The following is a 19,579-nucleotide window of genomic DNA, read 5'->3' as shown; positions in this document are numbered from 1 at the left end:
TTAGGTTGGAAAACTTGGAATCCTAGTGAAAACATATGCTAGGGGGCATTTCTCATGAGGACGACAACTGTTTGTTTTGAAACCATAGATTGTTCTTGTGAGCTATTCCCAAGAATGCGTTCATGTGGCATACTTGCCAAATTTGATCGTCATCTATTTCAGAAATAAAAGTCTTCGCCGATCAGAGTATGAATTTGGTCAGACACTTTGTCAAGTGCGTAGTTTGTTTCGAGCAGCATGATGGTCCCACCATCCAAGTGAATACACCCTCCCAAGTGCATAGGATGTGTCCACCCAATTTGAAATTGGTTTTCTAACTAATTGGGACACAGGCAACTAATTGGGCATGATCCATATCGCTCGTGTGAACTGACCTCATGGGAGCAACTCCCAAGGAAGATTACGTGACTCGCAAGCCTGCCTTTAGACGAGTGTCCAGAGAGAGGAGAGGGCCTTCCAAAGAATACACACAATCAGGATCAGCGGTGTCTCTATTCTCCCGCTGGCCAGAGGCCTACCGAAAAGACGCAAGCATTGATTCCTGTCAGCAAGGACAAATTGTTATTCTTGCAATGCTTCGAGTCTCGGTCAATTCGACTTTTCTTCTTTTGGTCTCGGGAGAGAAGACTTGCGCAGCACGCAACCGCTTATGCGAAACATTTGTAAGTATAGACAGAGATCAACCAACAAACACCATCGACTTAAAGGAATTCAAACTACTAACAGACCCATTGCAGAAAAGCAAGGCCAATTTCAGTCCAATCAGACAACACCGCACTACCTGAGAGACGAGCACAGCTGGGCTATATCCAACTATAACACAGAAGCAATCCCATCTGCATCCCACTACCTGGACATCCTTGTATCGTTGCACAATCTTGGATTCCGTATAGGTTGCTATCTTTTGCCCAAGTTTTTTGGGCGAATATTTTCCTGCAGTTCTAGACTGTGCTGCCTCCTCTCCAATTCTTCCATAGCATTGGCAAAGTGCATTTGTTTTGATATTGTGAGCCGGACGGGCCTGCATATTTTCTTGTTCTGACCTTCGAAGCAATTGCTGCATTGCCGGAGCAGTCAATACGCAAGTGAGTAGTTTGTCTCCCTGTACTTTCTTTGGAATCCTGAGAGTCAAATGCTTTGTCAAGCACTTAAGGGTGTGTTACAGATACCACTATATTCTAAGAATTACTTGCAAAGCCACTATTCAAATGCAGTATCAAGTTCAAGTTGCCCCATCTGATAGACTTCCTAGAGTATAAGTTGCTTCCGCAGCTAACTGAATAGCATGTAAGGCAGCAGCTCACAAAAGCCTGTCTTTTTGCTTTTAGATTTTTCATTGCTGATGTTTGCTATTTGAACGGTACTGAATCATGTGTTTGTGTGGTGGAAGGACGGGGGTTCTTTTTTCTTGGATACATCACATTGTCCATGCTACATCAAAATTTTCCTGGAAACGGGACTGAGTTCTGTTTTGTTGTTTGCAGTGCCACAAGCTTCGGCTGCTTACCACCCTTCTACAAGTTGTACAGACTACAGTTGCTACAAAGGCATCCTGTTAGATAAGTTCTTCGATGGGAATGCCCTCCATAACTTCTGGCAACTTGTCCTCCGTGTCCAGTATGTTGTGGTGTTAGCAATTCACCTCATTTTCCTGTTTTTAATATTCCTAATTACAGTTTGGAAGAAAGTAGTCAGGATTTCAAAAGGCTCCAGATTAGGATGGACGTCAGCCACCAAGCATACTGGTGGTAGTGTTTCTGTTGCACCTCTCTATACACTTAGTTGTGGTGCCTGCGCTCTTCTTTGCTTGGCACACTCTGTCGTTGTTATCTGGGGTATACACTCTGGATTGGAGAAAGGATGGAACCGTGTTGCTTCATTTCTTTCAGCTGGTTTTGTTCAAGCCATTGCATGGCTCATCATGCTCGCTGCTGTCACGAAGGCAAAGGCAGAAAGAAGAGCCAAATTTTCTACAATCTTGCGTTTATGGTGGGTTATATCATTCTCGCTATCTGTTCTATGTCTCTTCTCAAAATACACAGAAGCAGAAGGACATGGGATGATGGAACTTGACACTTGGGTTGAGATGGTGGCTCTACCTCTCTACACATTTTTGTGCATTGTTGCTATTTCTGGTCGGACAGGCCTCCGTGTGATTGTACTGCATAGCTTGCAGGAGCCACTCTTAAATGTTTGCTGTGATGATGCAACATCTCCAAAGACAGGGAACAAGAAAACTTCTTATGCTAATGCAGGATTTTTCAGCCAGTTCACATTCTCTTGGCTGGACCCTTTGATGGCAGTTGGATATAGGAAGCCCCTTGAACTCGATGACATACCTCAGCTTGCACAGATGGATCAAGCTTCTTTTGTGCTTGAACGTTTCAAAATGAACTGGGACAGGATTGAACCAAAGAGTTTGGTGAAGTGCATTTTCCTATCCTTATGGAAAGCTGCATTACCAAGTGCATGCTTTGCTGGGTTGTACACATGTGCTTCATATGTGGGTCCTTTTCTTATTGATGATTTTGTGGAGTACATAGGAGGGAGGAGGCGGTTTGCCAATGAAGGCTATGTCTTGGCCAGTTTGTTTTGTGTGGCAAAGTTTGTGGAGACTTTTACTGAGAGACATTGGTATTTTGATGCTCAGAAGTTGGGACTGTGTGTAACTGAGGCACTATCCGCCTTGATTTACAGGAAGGGATTAACATTGTCAAACCAATCACGTTCTAATCATACAAGTGGCGAGATTATCAATTATGTAAGCGTCGATGTTCAGCGTGTAAGTGACTTCTCATGGTTCCTTAATCAACTGTGGTTGCTTCCTTTGCAGTTTTCATTGGCTTTCACTATTCTTTACAAGAATGTAGGCATTGCAGCCCTTGCAGCTTTTGTGGCCACAATTCTGACCATGCTTGCAAATGTGCCCCTCACTACAATTCTAGAGAAGTATCAAAACAATCTCATGAAATCAAAGGATACAAGGATGCGGGCCACTTCAGAAGTCTTGAGAAGCATGAGGATTATTAAACTGCAGGCATGGGAGTTGAGGTATTTGAAAAAGCTTGAGGACTTGAGGGCAGTGGAATGTGGGTGGCTTCGTAGATTTTTCTACACAGATGTGGCTGTCATTTCAATGTTTTGGTGTACACCAGCGATAGTCGCAGTCATTACGTTTAGCACATGTGTCCTGATTGGGGTACCTCTTACATCAGGGAGGGTTTTATCAGCATTGGCTACTTTCAGAATTCTGCAGGACCCAATCTTTGGGATTCCTGATCTTGTAGCAATGTTGACAGAAACGCGGGTTTCTCTTCGTAGATTAGAAAGCTTTCTTCAAGAGCAAGAACTGGATATGCATGCTGTTGAGCGGCTACAGGTGAATGAAGGGAATTTAGCTGTTGAAATACATAATGCATTGTTCAGTTGGGATAGTTCTCCTGAAAAGCCCACTATTACTATAGCACAGCTGGAAATCAAAAAGGGCTTGAGGGTTGCAATTTGTGGATTGGTTGGATCTGGAAAGTCAAGCTTTATATCCTGTATACTCGGGGAGATTCCGAAGCTCTTGGGCACAGTCAAGGTGTCTGGAAGTAGAGCATATGTTGCTCAATCAGCATGGATCCAAAGTGGGACGATCCAGGACAACATCTTGTTTGGACAGCCCATGGATAGAGGTAAGTACGATCACGTGTTGAAGGCCTGTACATTAGAGAAGGATCTTGAGCTTTTCCCACATGGGGACCAAACAGAGATTGGTGAGAGGGGTATCAATTTGAGTGGTGGTCAGAAACAACGGATTCAGCTAGCTCGCGCTTTATATCAAGATGCCGATATTTATCTACTTGATGATCCTTTTAGTGCTGTTGATGCCCATACTGGTTCATACTTATTCAAGGTAATACCACTTTTCAAATATATTGCACACCCAAGTATGAGGACAATTGCATTGCTTCCAGAAATACATCACAAGGTAGATACTGTCTATTTGATGTTTTAAACTATTTTGATTTGACCTCTAGGAATGCATATTGGGGATTCTTGGCTCCAAGACTGTGCTTTATGTGACACATCAAGTGGAGTTTTTGCCCATGGCTGATCTTATATTGGTACCCATGCTTACCCTTTCCAAGTTTCATGATGAACTAGAAGTAAAATTGTGCACATTTGACTGATTATCTGGTACAACTTTAATTGGGTGTCATCTGTTTTTGTCAGGTGCTTGAAGATGGGAAGCTTGCCCAAGAGGGGAGATTCGATAATTTATTGCAGGCCAGCACTAGTTTTAACAGATTGATTGGGGCTCACACTAAAGCTTTGGAGTCCATTGATGTAACTGGTAGCTCTGCTCTGCATGATAAGAGCATTGAAAGGATGGATGCAGTTGTGAAAGATGAACAGGACTCTCTGCAAGATAACAATTTGATGCAGGACAAAGATGATGAAACCGTGGATTCGAAATCATCAAGACAGTTAGTACAGGAAGAAGAAAGAGAAACCGGAAGAGTTGGTCTGGCAACATACTGGTCCTTGGTGACAGCAGTGCACAGAGGAGCCCTTGTTCCTTTTCTCTTACTGGCTCAGGTCTTCTTCCAGGCACTGCAGATTGTCAGTAATTATTGGATGGCCTGGGCTACCCCACTGTCATTTAATGAGCGTCCCAAGTTCAGCAGCAGATTTGTTTTGCTAGTTTATGGTGGGCTAGCAGCTGCCAGTGGTCTTTGTGTGTGCACAAGAGCTTTTCTCCTCTCAACCCTTGCCCTCAAAACAGCACAAAAGTTCTTCGTGAAGATGCTACACTCTATGTTCCATGCACCCATGTCCTTTTTTGATGCAACACCGACTGGCCGTATTCTTAATCGGGTAATTATAACTCCTACTGGTATATGGTTTAATGCACCTGCCCTCAACTTGCTTACACACTCTCCCTCACCCACTCAACATACCATAGAAAAGAATACACAAAATGTGAGAACGAGTGCTCTTGAATTTTTCAAAAGAAAGAAAGGTACAACATAGACATGCCTAGGGATTACACCCTTGTGACATCGCACAAGTGAAGGTTCACCATTGAGTATAGGGAATCAGATGTAGGGTGCACACCAAGTTGCACTTGAGTCACCACTAATCTATATACAGATGCTGTGACGACGACCTCTCGGTGCCGTCTTTGGGTAGGCAACACCCACCCTATGGAGCCTGCCTCATGAGGGATCACCCTCTATTCGGTAGCCCCACAGCAATGCGGAAGCGTTTTTGGAGGTAACACGGAACGCGACACGGAACGCGTCACGGAAAACCGCAGGTAACACGTAACGGGCAAGGTAACACGACACGGAAATGAGGTAACTCGATATGTATATTATGAAGTGCAACGGAGGCACGAGAATAATTACAAGAAGCCAAGAAGGCTAGAGGGACGAGAAAATCACAGACAGAGGGTGGACGCTATCAACTTGCATACCACGACGCCATCATGTGGGTGAGGGAGGAGTACTACCCTCATACACACCTCTCCTTAAAAGAACGACGCCCTCGTGTTTAGTGTGCAAATGAATAGACTTGCACGCAGAGCGGTGTGTTGAGACTCAAAAGTTCGGGGGTCTAAACATGTCTCACTATCAAGACAGCCAGTGTCTGCCCGCTAGACCTAACCTATGACCACAAACTTGGGGGTCTTTGTCGACTCAATATCAAGCCGACCAGTGTCTTCCCACTAGGTGCCATGCCCACTGACTCAATTACAGGTGTGGAGACATGGTCTTGTTGACTCAAAGAATGATCATCCACTGACTCAATTTACAATTGTGGAATGATCCCAACCTGGCTAACTAGGAAGAGAAAATAATATTGGAAACACTTCAATTCAACCATCTGCTGACAAGATTTACAATCACAGAATGGAGAATAACCAAGTTAAGACAAGTTGTGTTCACTTGAAATAACTGAAGGTCCTGACAGTATGAGTGTGCAGAAACTGTCAGTGGACTGAAGAGGCGAGGCGCGTACTCAGCTGGGAGTGTGCCACGCCATGAATGCAAGGGCCCATGAAGAGGCGCCCTTAGTTTGATGGCCCCGAGTGGCCAGATCTGTCAATCCAGTATGAATGTGGTTGCGCGAGGTGCGCTGTGATGGCGCACCTCCCCTTAAAAGAACTTGGGCCAGGTAAGCCCAAACTTTCTGACTATGGCCCCAATTGGCCTGATTTGTCAATCCTTGGATCATCTTGAAAAGAAGGCCCCAATTGGCCTGATTTGTCAATCCTTTCTTCAGATAATAGGTGCGTTGTGATGACGCACCTCCCCTTAAAAATAATTGGGCCAGGTAAGCCCAATATTTTCGAGTATGCCGCCGTCTTGCGAAGGTAGCATTTTTGGTGGTGCATAAAGCACCCAATAAAGGGGGGATAGCCGTTCCTTTATACTCGTGGCGACGCGAGTCTTCAGCCCTCGTCTTGGCAGCTACATCGCCAATTAAACGAGCAGCAGCCGTTCTTTTATACTCGTGGCGACGCGAGTTTGCAGCTCTTGTGATGATGCCTGCAGCGCCAAGTGCAATAGGACTTGCCGTTCGTTTATACTCGTGGCGACGCGAGTTTCCAATCCTTATAATGACGCATAAAGCGCCCAGTGAAGAGGAACTAGCCGTTCGTTTATACTCGTGGCACCGCGAGTGTTGGACTGCTCTCCTAGCAGCTTGCACATAAGCCATTCTTTTATACTCCTGGCGACGGGAGATCTTTATCCTTCGAAGTTGTACTCTATTCAAGTACCAAATAGTAACTGGATAAATGGCCTTTCGTTTAGGCTCCTGGCGCAGGGAGCTTGGTGTCTTTTCAGGCTGAACCTGAGAAGTGCCCGTTTCTTTATTCTCCCGCGGCAAGGAGTCTTCATGAGAACAAGTGCCCGTTTCTTTATTCTCCCGCGGCAAGGAGTCTTCCAGGTAAGATGTGCCCGTTCGTTTATTCTCCCGCGGCAAGGAGTCTTCAAGGTAAGATGTGCCCGTTCCTTTATTCTCCCGCGGCAAGGAGTCTTCAACTGCACACATGCCCGTTTCTTTATTCTCCCGCGGCAAGGAGTCTTCAACATAATGTGAAGAAAGGTTGTCCGTTTCTTTATCCTCCTGGCACAGGGAGTCTTTGAAAAGATCATCAATAAGCATAGCCATTCGTTTACCCTCTTGGCAAAAGGAGCCATCGAAAAGATAATCAATATGCATAGCCATTTCTTTATCCTCCCGGCACCAGGAGTCTTCATTTTGATGTGTGGCCATTCGTTTACCCTCCTGGCGCAAGCAGCGTTCGAAAATATGATCAATCTGCATAGCCATTTCTTTATCCTCCCGGCGCAAGGAGTCTTCAACAAACTCTTTGGCCGTTCGTTTATCCTCCCGGCAAAAGGAGTCTTCAACACAAACTGTTACCGTTCGTTTATCCTCCCGGTATAAGGAGTCTTCCACATAACCTGTGGCCGTTCGTTTATCCTCCCTGCTAAAGGAGTCTTCTATATAAACTATCGCCGTTCGTTTATCCTCCCGGCATAAGGAGTCTTCAACATCCAGGATGGCCGTTTCTTTATTCTCCCGGCTAAAGGAGTCTTCACAAGAAGATGTCGCCGTTTCTTTATTCTCCCGGCCAAAGGAGTCGTTTAATTGTAGCTCATGGTGAAGGACCGTATCTTTATCCTCCTGGGTCAAGGAGTGTAGGAATGTGTCCACAATCTCTTGTATGGCCCGTTCTTTATCCTCCTGGGTCAGGGAGTCTTTAATTCTGCCCTTATCTGAATAAAACATTTCGGTTTTGTGCTGATCTTCTTGACACACGACCATGACCTCCAGCAGCCCGACGATACCAAAGGGAGGGTCACCAATCCGCGAACTCGCATCCAGCTCCGTATGGCCCCTTTTTCCCTTGAGGGCTTCACCCCATCGCGGCATAAACTGGTCCATGTCGGTCTTCTTCGACTGTAGGATTTCATTATCTGAACTTGGGAGCTCGGTTTCTGCCTTCACCTCTTCAAACGTGACAATGGCCTCCAGCAGCTTTATGGGATAGTCCGCAGCCCGCGAGTTCGAACTCGACTCCGTCTGAGCGCTTGTTCCCTTCAGGGTGTCACCCCGTCTGAGCATAACCTTTGCCATGTCAACCTGTTGTGAGGATATACAGACCGCTCTCCCTTGCTGACGATTATCTTCCTGATCTGTTTCTGGCTTGACTACGTCTGCTGTAAGATTTGCATTCTGCTCTGCTTTGTCTTCTTCTTCTTCTGCTTGTACTTCTTCTTCTTCTTCTTCTTCTTCTTCTTCTTCTTCTTCTTCTTCTTCTTCTTCTTCGTTTTCTTCCTGACTTCTGGCCGTTCGTTTATTCTCCCGGCTCAAGGAGTCTTCAAAGATGTTAGCGTGGAATATGGCCATTCGTTTATCCTCCCGGCTCCAGGAGTCTTCACCTTGTGATCTGGCCATTCGTTTATCCTCCCGGCTCAAGGAGTCTTCATAACTAACCGGATCATGCAAGTTCGAACTCGACTCCATGCCATAAGGGGGGGAAACTGCTTGGGGATGGGCTAAAAGTGCCTCATCCACGATATTGCATTGTTCCAGTATCATTCCATCTGATAATAGATACGACTCTGAGGTCGTCTTTTCTTCAGCACATTCTTCTATCAAGACGTCATGAAACAAATAACTAGGCCCAAAGGCCACTGGTAAGCATACTGGAGGTTGAATGGCCACGGTTTCCTTTATACTCGCCCATGCCACCACGAGTTCTTCACGTTGCTCTTCTATATCTGAATCCGACCCAGAGGTCGCTTGCCATTCTTCGTATTCTTCAATAAGCACTCCATCTACCATGTAACTAGGCATACTGGCCCCTTGTATGTAAACTGGAGGCTTCTGGGCCACGGTTTCATTTATACTCGCCTGTTCCATTACGAGTTCTTCATACTGATTCTGCATATATGACTCACTGCCCACGACTGATTCATCTGGACCCAATGGTTGCTCAAACTGTGGCTGCATACTTACTTCTGGAGAATGACTATCCTGTGTGTTGTGATCATCAACTGAGTCGTCACGCCAGCTTTCGGCTCGCCAATAATACTGCTCATAGTCTGCTTCTTCTTGACGGACCCTTTGCTCATCTTCAGCATCGGAATCTGTATATACTGAATTCATACTACTAAGCTGTACCTGGACATTATCCTGAGTTTGTTGAATGTGTGCTGCCAGCGCTTGCTTCATCCTTTCTACCATCTGAGGTAGCATTATTTGTTGCTCGGGAGTCAGTTTGCCCTGTGATATCCTCTGTTCAGCCATGGCTATGGTGCGTTCTGCTGCAGACAAACAATCTGGATCATTCAATATATGTTCTGCACCGCTAGCACTTTCTGACTCGTATTCACTATCAGAGGAGTAGCCTTCAACATCTTTTGTAAGCTGGCATACTGGGATTATATCAATTTGCCTTTTCTCATCTGGCATACCTCCCTGTGCAATGATTTCACCATACTCTTCTGTCATGAACATTTGCAATTTTCGCTCCACCATCACGAGGTCGAATGACAGGTTTTTCTTGTGTTCCTCAGACCACTCGATTATGTTATCATTGACTTCTTCAAGCTTGATTTTGAGATGTATCTGCTGTTGCTTAACAAGCTTCAACTGAGTGTCGAGGTTTACTTCTTCATGCTTAGAAAAAGGATAGCCACCTTGCAACCACTTCACCTTGGTGGCCCAGAGAACTCTTCTGTCATTTTCAAAATCAAACCATTGGGCCAAAATTTTGTATTTTTCGGCATAAAAATCTTCAATTTGCCGTTTTTCGGCCTCAAAACCAGTTTTTTCGGCTTCTTTCTGCTCAAATCGCCGTTTTTCGGCCTGAAAACAAGTTTTTTCCACTTCTTTCTGCTCGTTTTCCATTTTTTTCGCATAAAAATCTGTATTTTGCCGTTTTTCGGTCTCATTTTTGGACCAGTGAGTCAAAATCTTGTGTTTTTCAGCATAAAACTGTTCATTTTGCAGTTTTTCGGCCTCTTTTTCAGGCCTATCCACACTTTTGTGGTCATTTTTCACTTTTCCAGCACCTTTCTTCTTTTTACCCATCCTACTTTGCCCAGGCTCACTCACCCGGGGGTCATTACGCACCAGCCGAGGAGTTTGCTCTGATACCAAGTGTGACGACGACCTCTCGGTGCCGTCTTTGGGTAGGCAACACCCACCCTATGGAGCCTGCCTCATGAGGGATCACCCTCTATTCGGTAGCCCCACAGCAATGCGGAAGCGTTTTTGGAGGTAACACGGAACGCGTCACGGAAAACCGCAGGTAACACGTAACGGGCAAGGCAACACGACACGGAAATGAGGTAACTCGATATGTATATTATGAAGTGCAACGGAGGCACGAGAATAATTACAAGAAGCCAAGAAGGCTAGAGGGACGAGAAAATCACAGACAGAGGGTGGACGCTATCAACTTGCATACCACGACGCCATCATGTGGGTGAGGGAGGAGTACTACCCTCATAGATGCATTTGGCTCCAATGCCAAGGAATAGCTACAAAGCCCCAAAAGTGGGGAAGGGGGAGACAAGGCCTCACACTCACCCCCCCGCTAAAAGAGCTTGAAGTTCCTTTCAAGCTATTGCTCACTGAGGCACTTATTACAACGTTTTGCTAACCTATTACAAGCTAGTGTAATGGAAGATACAATACTTTATAGTCCTATTACAATCTAACTAGTGGCTCAAGATACATTGGAAGTATCAATAGGATTCTCCTTGAGCCAAGAGGCAAAGGTTTTGTTGCTGCATTGCAAGCCTCCACTTTTGCAATCCAAGTGGCAGTTGGCTTCCTTGAGAGGGCGTTCTTTCCACTTGTTGAGGTGTTCGAGGTAACCCTTGTGTTCCTGGCATTGAAGAATTGCCTTCACTTTGAAGGGGCTGTTCAAATGAAGTAGTGGGACGTGCCGCCCCCATTGGGCATGTGGTGAAACTTGCGTAGAAGGTATGCATGAAAGGCATTATGCACATAGATATTCTCTGGCAGTTCCAGTTTTTAGGTGACTTCGTTGACAACTTTGGTGATTCTATAGGGTCCACAGTAATGGTGGTTGAACTTAGGGCTCATATTCTTGGATAATGATATGTACTTCGAGCTTACAAGGACCGTATCTCCTTTGGTGAAGAAGACTTCCTTTTGCTTCTTTGTTGGCTTGTTCTATCATGGTGATTTTGCTCTTCTCTAGACTATGCTTTGATGTGGCATTTATTTCTTTCCATTTTCTTTGGAAAATTTCTACATCTTGCATGGAACCCGAGGCAAGAGCCAAGGGGGTGATGACTTCTTTCCCTATGGCTAACTCGAAAGGGGTTTAACTTGTTGCTTTGTGGATTGAGTTGTTGTAGTGGAATTCAAGCACATCAAGATACAATGCCCAATCCTTTTGATCCACTTGGGTGTAGCTTCTTAGATAGTCTTCTATTCCTTGATTCACCCTTTCTGTTCGTCCATTGGTTGGTTAGGGCTTGAAGAGTTCCTTCCATATGTCACTCATGAATCTACCAACCCGATTTGACATGATGGCTAAGGGTAGCCCATGTAACTTGAATTCATGGGTAAAGAAAAGGTGGGCTACTTGCTTGGCAATGAGTGGTGGCTTGGTTGAGAAGTAGTCCACCACTACGAAGATGATAGTGTACCCATGGGATATAGGGAGTTTGACAATGAAGTCCATGTTGATGACATCCCATGGGTGATTTGGTATAGGCATTGGTTGAAGTAATATTGTGGGCTTAGAATGAGGGGCCTTCACTAGTTGGCAAGTTGGACAAGTTTTGATGTAATTAATGACTTCCTCCTCCATGTTTGGCCAAAATAACTATTTCATCAAGGCCTCTAGGATTTTTATTTGCCCCTTTGTGTCCACCTAGCTTTCCATCATGCACTTCATATAAGATTATCTTCTTTAGCTCCACATTGTTTGAAATGTATAATCTCTTGTCTACAAAGAGGATGCCATCTTCTACCTGGTACATTCCACGAGGTGTTTTCCTAGCTTTCACTTCTATTATGAATTCCTGCATCTCCATGGTGATCTCTAGTGCGCCTCTTACCAACTCTTAGAAGTTACCTACTTTGCCACTAAGGGCATCTACTATCTTGTGGGTAGATCTTGGATTATACTTAATTTCAATGTCAAATTGTGCAAGAAAGTCTAACCACCTCGCCTAGTTTACAGATAGCTTGGATTGGGACTAGAAGTATTTTAGTAAGATGTTCCTGTGAAAAGAAGCTGACCTACTGGAGCACGGCTCACCTCTCACTAGCAGGCCGAGCCTTGGTGGTTAATCAAGTCCTCCTAGCAACAGCCTGGTATATCGCCTCGTGTTGGTGCTTCTCCTCATCTTACGTAGTGCAGCTTCGCCGCCTAGTGCGGAATTTCCTTTGGTCCGGGTCAGACGGCTCTAGGGATTCCAGGGCCAAGGTGGCATGGGCGACCATCGTACGGCATCGGTCAGAGGGGGGCATCATAGACTTGAGTATTAGAGTATGGCCCTCTTGGGCAAGCTAGTTGTCCGCGGCCTCACACCAGGAGGGCAGACATAGAAGGCTCTATTGCAGGAGGGTCTTCAGGACTGTGGACCGAGGCTTGGCGGTGAGTGGAGGCCGTCCCTGAGATGGATCTTTATGTCAGCTTTTCAGCCATATCAAGAAGCTTTTCAACTGAGGACAATTGAATAAAAGCCAGAGGGCTGTCACAACTCTATAGAAACAGAATTTGTATCCTTTTTCATTAATTTGTCTATATAATGATTTATTAAATTTATTTTCTTTGCACTAATTAGATATAAAGAAAAGTGCATTGGAGTTGGCCACTGATGAGTGGCCACATGTTATGGTGGACCCACGTGGTGGGTTAGAGAAAAGATAGTTCACACTTCCACCTATATGGCCCGATTGGGCGCCTGTGACCAGAACTCACGCATATCAAGGTTAGACTCGCACACAGAAAGGATTGATGCCTTGAAGTGTGGGCTAGATCCACCAGAACAGACAGTTACAATCAACAAGATGGCATGATCATGAAATGCTTGTATAATGTGGATGTGTGGGCTGAAAGCTTGAAATGCACATTTCTTTGCATAGGAAAGTCACATGAAGATTCTGATACCGTTTTTGCGATATACACGGAAAAAGCTTTCATATGACACCCATATTGGGAGAGGGGGGGGGGGGGGGGTTTCCCTAAATTTTAGGAGGTCCCTAAATTTTAGGAGCCTCGAATTAGCCTAAAAATGCTAGTCCTAAAAAATAGGGATGTCATTCTAAAAATAGTAAGTTCTGTACTCTGACTGTGCTTACTAAATTTGGTTGTTTCTATTCTTGACAGTATTCAGCCCAAAAAGGAAGGCCATAGAGAAGAGACAAGTGTCAAGACACTTGTCACACAAGTTTCCAAGTGTCCCACCACTTGTCACATCTCATGACATGTGGCTGGACACTTGTCTTATGCTACTCCGCTTTCCCCTTTTGTACTAGCTCTTCCCTCTCCTATAAATAAGAGCTCGTTTTTCTTCATTCGGCATCATTTTTCTTTGCTGTAAACTCATGTACAGCACCCACAGATAGCCAGAAATTGGCCCCATCCATCCCCATCATCATCTCCCACTTCTCCATTATCAAATTCCTCCATATTCCCTCTTCTATCACTGCTGTTTTACAGGACAGCAAGCCTATAAATTCATTACAGCACCTCCTTCTCAAGCTCTTTCTTCCATTTTAGCAACAAGAAGCAAGCCCTATCCATGTACTACCGTTCAATGATGGAGAAAGGCTGATTTTCCCTCTTTCTTCTCTCATACTGTAAAGAAATCAGTTCTTATCATTGCATAATAGATAGACCATTTGCATTAATATCTTGGCATACAATTCATTGTAGTTGAGGGGGGAATCGTTTTGAAACAGTCTAAATACGTAGGGCAGCTCTTGGAGTGATTTGAAATGTAATACTGTAAGCCTATATCTACTCCAGTTCAGACAGGCCACAAGTTTGTAGAGGATGCAGGAGATCCCTTTGATGCCAGTTGACTTGTTCTCTTCTACCCATCACTGAATGGAACGGCCTGCCCGCTCATGCCATCGCTTCTCAAACTTCCATCATCTCCACTGAACACTATTTCTTGAGACTGCCTCACCACTCGGGAAAACAGGTCAGAACAGAGCATTTCCTCAGCTGGAAAAATGGCTAGTGTGGATGCCAAGCTGGACAATCTCAACAAGTTGCTGAAGATTCTGGTTTCCAAGACAAAGAAGAACACAATCACTGCAATTAAAGAGGAAATCCACAAAGCAATGGACCTCAAGCTTGAAGCCACACAAGAAAAATGGGTCGAGGTCGTGAAGAAGAACATCAAGAAGGAAGTGGAGGAGGAGCATCATAAAGAAGAGGTGCATGTTATTAATACTACCCTTGAAGAAGGGAAAATGAGGCAAGCAAGAAGACTAATGTGAGAGTGAATGGTACCCTTGAAAACGAGGGCTAAACACCCGAGTGATGGTAAGGATCTATGCATACACTTGGGATACAAAGAGGAGGATCCACTTCCCTTTAACCAAAAGCATGGAGAATTGGGAGAGAGCCACAAAAATGCACATTCATAGTGAAGCTCCCAGATGAGACAACAAAGAGGGCATTTATGATGAAAAAGACTGTACTATGTGGACTCTTGGGGAATCCCATCTACTTAGATGATGACTTGACCAAAATGGAGGTAGAACATAGACGTGCATGTATGCTGAAAATAGTTCAAGAGAGAAAGAAAGGCCAAAATGCAGTATACAAAGATGGCTGTGTCATCGTTGATAGTGGCAAGGTCCTTGAATAGGGACACAGCCTATTGGGCAGAAGCCTCAAAGATATAGATGACAGTGTGGAACTGTAATTGTCAAGATTGTGGGAGAGAAGGAAGGAGTCTCGCTTGAAGCTTTCTTGCTTGCACAATGGGGGAAGACACACAAGGGTGGAGGCTGAAAACAGTTTTCCTCTTCTTAGTTGTGTAAGCCAAAAGAACTCAAGTACAAAGAAATAGAAGAACCCTCTATATGGGTCTCAAACCAAACTCAACTAACTAAGGTGGCATACTAACTGAGCCACGAACTAGAGTAGATAAGGATAGCTATCATGTAGCTATTATTCATGGGCGGTGTACCAACCGCATCTGCAACTGACAAGTGGGTGACATAAATACACAACGGTCACCCTGGCGTATCACGAGTGGAGCTCGATATCTCAACACTCCCCCTCGAGCTCAATCCCAATTCCTGCACACCAAGCAGGTCTCTGAACTTGCGCAGCTTCTCTGCGCCCAATGCCTTCTTGAATATGTCAGCTACCTGATCCTCTGTGCTGACATAAACTAGATCAATAAGACCTAGTAAAACCCTCTCTCGCACATAGTGATAATGCACCTCAATGTGCTTTGTTCTAGCATGATAGACTGGGTTATTTGCCAAGTGTATACTACTCATGTTGTCACAATAAATGACAACTGGTCCATCTGTAGACTGATGCATATCATAAAGTAGCTTATGCAACCAAGCTACCTCACATGCAGCCATTGCTGCACCCCTGTACTCAGCCTCTGTGCTCGACAAGGCAACTGTAGGTTGTTTCTTGCTGCTCCAAGTGACTGCAGCACTCCCAAAAGAGAACACATATCCACTGGTAGATCGTCTATCAGAAATACTACCAGCCCAATCAGCATCAGTGTATCCATGCAACCGTATCTGAACCCCAGTCTCATAAAATAGTCCATACTGCAATGTGGACTTCACATACCTGAGTATGCGTCTAGCCGCATCCAAATGCGATTTCCTTGGAGCCTGCATAAACTGACTTACCAATCCAACAGCATAGCTCAAATCTGGCCTGGTAATAGTCATATAAATCAAACTTCCTACTATGCGTCTGTACATAGTAGGGTCTTCCAGAAGCTCACCTACATCTGCGCTCAGCTTCACATTCTGCTCCAAAGGAACTGAAATAGGCTTACAGCCTGTCATCCCATATTTGGACAGCATGTCCAATCCATACTGCCTCTGCAAGAGCTGTATCCCACTTGGTGATCTAATCACCTCAATGCCCAAGAAATAACGCAGCTCTCCCAAATCCTTAATCTCAAACTTCTGCTTCAATAGCATTTTCACATGAAGGATATCTTCATCACTGTCACCTGTCATAATCAAATCATCAACATAAATGACAAGTAGCATAATACCTTTCTCTGTTTTTCTCACATAAAGTGAGAAATCTGCCTTGGAAATCTGAAAGCCAATAGTGACAAGATACTGTCCTATCTTGTCAGACCATGCTCTAGGTGCTTGCTTCAAGCCATACAAGGCTTTCTTCAACCTGCAAACAAACTCAGGATGAACAGTATGCACATAACCTGGTGGCTGCTCCATATATACCTCTTCTTGCAAATCACCATGCAAGAAGGCATTCTTTACATCCATCTGATGTAAAGACCATTCCTTTGATGCAGCCATAGCAATGACTGCTCTTACGGTTGCCATCCTTGCAACCGGACTGAATGTTTCTTCATAGTCAATGCCATATGTTTGTGCATACCCCTTGACTACTAATCTTGCCTTGTATCTGTTCACAGAACCATCTGCATTGTGCTTCACCTTATAAACCCACTTACAGCCAATTGCATTTTTACCTTTAGGCAAAGGTACCAATTCCCATGTAGCATTTGCTTCCAAGGCATCCATTTCTTCATCCATGGCTTTCTCCCATTTTTCTTTTCCCATGGCTTGCTCAAAAGATGTGGGTTCTGGTTCCTGTATCACTTTGACCATATATGCATAGTGAATGGCTGTAAATCCATCATATTTCAGCCTATCCACAGGATACCTAGCTCTCGTAGACCTGCGCAAAGTAGGTTCACTCCCAGGTGCTCTCAAAACATCCCTGGTCTTCCTTACTCCAGGTGTAACAATAGAAGGAATACCCAACTCATCATCAATGCTCTGTTCTGAGCCACTGGATTCACCATCCACATAAGAGTGACTTGCATTCACATCAAACATGGGCTGATCAACCTTCTCTTTTCCTTTTCGTGATACCTGCATACCACTATCTGCATTACTTTGAGAAGATTCTCCTGATCTCAATCTGCCTGTCCATGGCGAAGAATGTGAACCACTGCTAGAGGATGCTCCAGGTCCACTAATATTTTGTGACTGCTGCTGTGAATTTTGTGCAGCATTACCATTTTGTGCATCTACATCGTCAATCACATTTACTGGTTTATACCAGCTACTCATCTCATCAAAAACAACATCTCTGCTCACTGTAAACTTACGAGTAGAAGGGTTATAGCATCTATACCCTTTTTGCTGCAGAGAGTAACCAATAAAGATGCACTTCTCAGCTTTTGGATCCAACTTGGATCTCAACTCATCTGGCACATGTACATAGGCAATGCAACAAAAAATTTTCAAATGAGAAATATCTGGTTTCCTACCAGTATACCTCTCCTCTGGAGTCATTCCATGTATTGCTGCAGTGGGAGTCCTGTTCATTATGTAGACTGCTGTAGCAACTGCTTCAGCCCAATAAAAATCCGGCAAGTCTTTTTCATTGAGCATGGCACGAGATACCTCTCCAATATGCCTGTTTTTTCTTTCTGCAATTCCATTTTGTTGTGGGGTATGACTGCATGAATATTGCTGCTTTATGCCATGCTCCTGCAGGAACCTTGCAAACTCATTTGAGAGGTACTCTCCCCCTCCATCTGACCTTAGGCATTTTATCTGCAAGCCTGTTTCTTTTTCAACCATAGCTTTAAGAGTTTTGAAATGCCCAAAAACTTCACTTTTCTTTTTCATAAAATACATCCAAACTTTTCTGCTATAGTCATCAATAAAACTGACAAAATAATGACAGCCTCCAAGAGATGCAGCTTTAGTTGTCCACACATCAGAGTGGATTAATTCCAATGGCTTCTTACTCTCTTGAACATGTCTAGGAAATGGTTTCCTTGCCTGTTTTCCAAACTGACAGGCTTCACATACCTTATGCATTTCTGCAACCTTGAATTTGGGCAATCCTGCAACAATATTTTGGGCCTGCATTGATTTAAGTCGTTGTACATTAACATGACCAATGCGTTTATGCCAGATATCAATATCTGCAACTACACCGGTCCCATGTGCAAACATTGTTGCACTCAATTCAGACATGTCTGCATCCAATGTAAACATTCTGCCCTTCTTCTTTCCTTTTGCTATCAAGCGACCTTTATTTTTCATATCCTCAACAAAGCATCCATGAGGATTAAATCTGACCTGCAAGCCCTGTTCAACCATTTGACCAACAGAAACCAGATTCTTGGTGATATTCGGGACATGAAATACATCGGACAGGTATTTCTTTTTCCCATCCTGCATAGACAAGGGAATTTTTCCAATCTGCACAATAGGATGTGCAGTATTATCACCAGTCTCCACAAATCCTGGTTTTTCCATTTTCCTTGCATCCTCCATCCATTCTGCATGACCTGTCATGTGGTTTGATGCACTTGAGTCAACATACCATACATCATTGCTTTCTTCTGCACTTGTCACAGAATTGTTCATGTGCTGCACCATAAACAGATGCTTATTTCTGTCATCACCCTGTCTACTAGAGGATGCATAATTTCCTTGTTGCAGTTTTCCATTCATGATGTCATTCTGCTTTTTATAGCAGTCTTTAGCCATATGACCCATTTTACCACAGTAGTAGCATTCAACATTACTGTTTGCATTTTGGCCTCTTTGCCATCCACCGCGACCTCTTTGGCTCCCCCTGCCTCTAGAGTTACCACGTCCTCCTCCATAGGACTGGTTTTCTTGAGTTTGCTGCATATTCTGATTTCTGCCACGGCCTCCAAATCGGCCTCCTCTACCTCTGCCTCTACCTCTTCCAGCATTTGAGTAGAAGACAGCTTCTTTTGAAGTTCCTCCTGAAGAAGATGCACCACCATTTCTCTGCTCCTCAGAAATTAGAAGAGCAATCAAGTCCTCAAAATCAGGAAATCTTTCACGGACGGAAATGGATGTTCGGAACTGTGCATAATCCTTTCCTAGACCATTCAAGGTCACGGAAACTAAATCATCATCTTCCACTGGCGACCCAATGGAAGCAAGTGCATCTGCAATCTTCTTCACCTTCATGTGGTAGTCGTTGATGCTCAATACTTTCTCTTTGCACATTATGCAACTCTTGCTTGAGCTGCATTTTCCTGGCTTGCGTATTTGTGCTATACATTTTTGACAAAGTATCCCATGCCTCCTTTGGCGTACTTGCATCCTGAATATGCACAATCATAGAGTCTGAAATGCTGATAGACAGCCAGTACATAACTTTCCTGGCTCTCTCATGCCATGCTTTAAATGCCTGCATTTGCTGTTGATTGGGAACATCAGGAAGAACTGGTTCTTCTTCATTTCCTGCAACAAATTCCCAATATCCTTTTCCCATAAGGAAATTCGTCATTCTAAACTTCCATGCTTGGAAGTTGTTCTTGTCAAG

At 44.3% G+C, this 19,579-nt stretch overlaps 1 protein-coding gene across 3 annotated transcripts in view; it reads left to right on the top strand.

Moving 5' to 3' along the window:
- The first annotated feature begins 444 nt into the window (after positions 1-444).
- The window catches only part of LOC148013041 (putative ABC transporter C family member 15), a 37,521-nt gene continuing 18,386 nt past the window's right edge, over positions 445-19,579 (top strand). Inside the window, exons 1-5 of one of the 3 annotated variants that reach the window (XM_087668569.1) lie at positions 445-662; positions 738-1,085; positions 1,485-3,898; positions 4,023-4,109; positions 4,219-4,863. In XM_087668569.1, the coding sequence (XP_087524695.1) occupies position 1,085; positions 1,485-3,898; positions 4,023-4,109; positions 4,219-4,863 (3,147 nt within the window). In that variant the 5' untranslated portion in view covers positions 445-662; positions 738-1,084. Of the gene's footprint in view, positions 1,086-1,484; positions 3,899-4,022; positions 4,110-4,218; positions 4,864-19,579 lie in introns of all 3 variants that reach the window. The other 2 variants (XM_087668567.1, XM_087668568.1) reach the window with 2 other exon arrangements.

The sequence above is a fragment of the Lygodium microphyllum genome, chromosome 26, assembly GCF_053477565.2.
Source record: "Lygodium microphyllum isolate KBCC chromosome 26, Lygodium_microphyllum_v1.1.10, whole genome shotgun sequence".
Taxonomy (NCBI): domain Eukaryota; kingdom Viridiplantae; phylum Streptophyta; class Polypodiopsida; order Schizaeales; family Lygodiaceae; genus Lygodium; species Lygodium microphyllum.
Note: the sequence above shows the minus strand (reverse complement) of the source record. Positions and strands in the feature narration are given on the sequence as shown.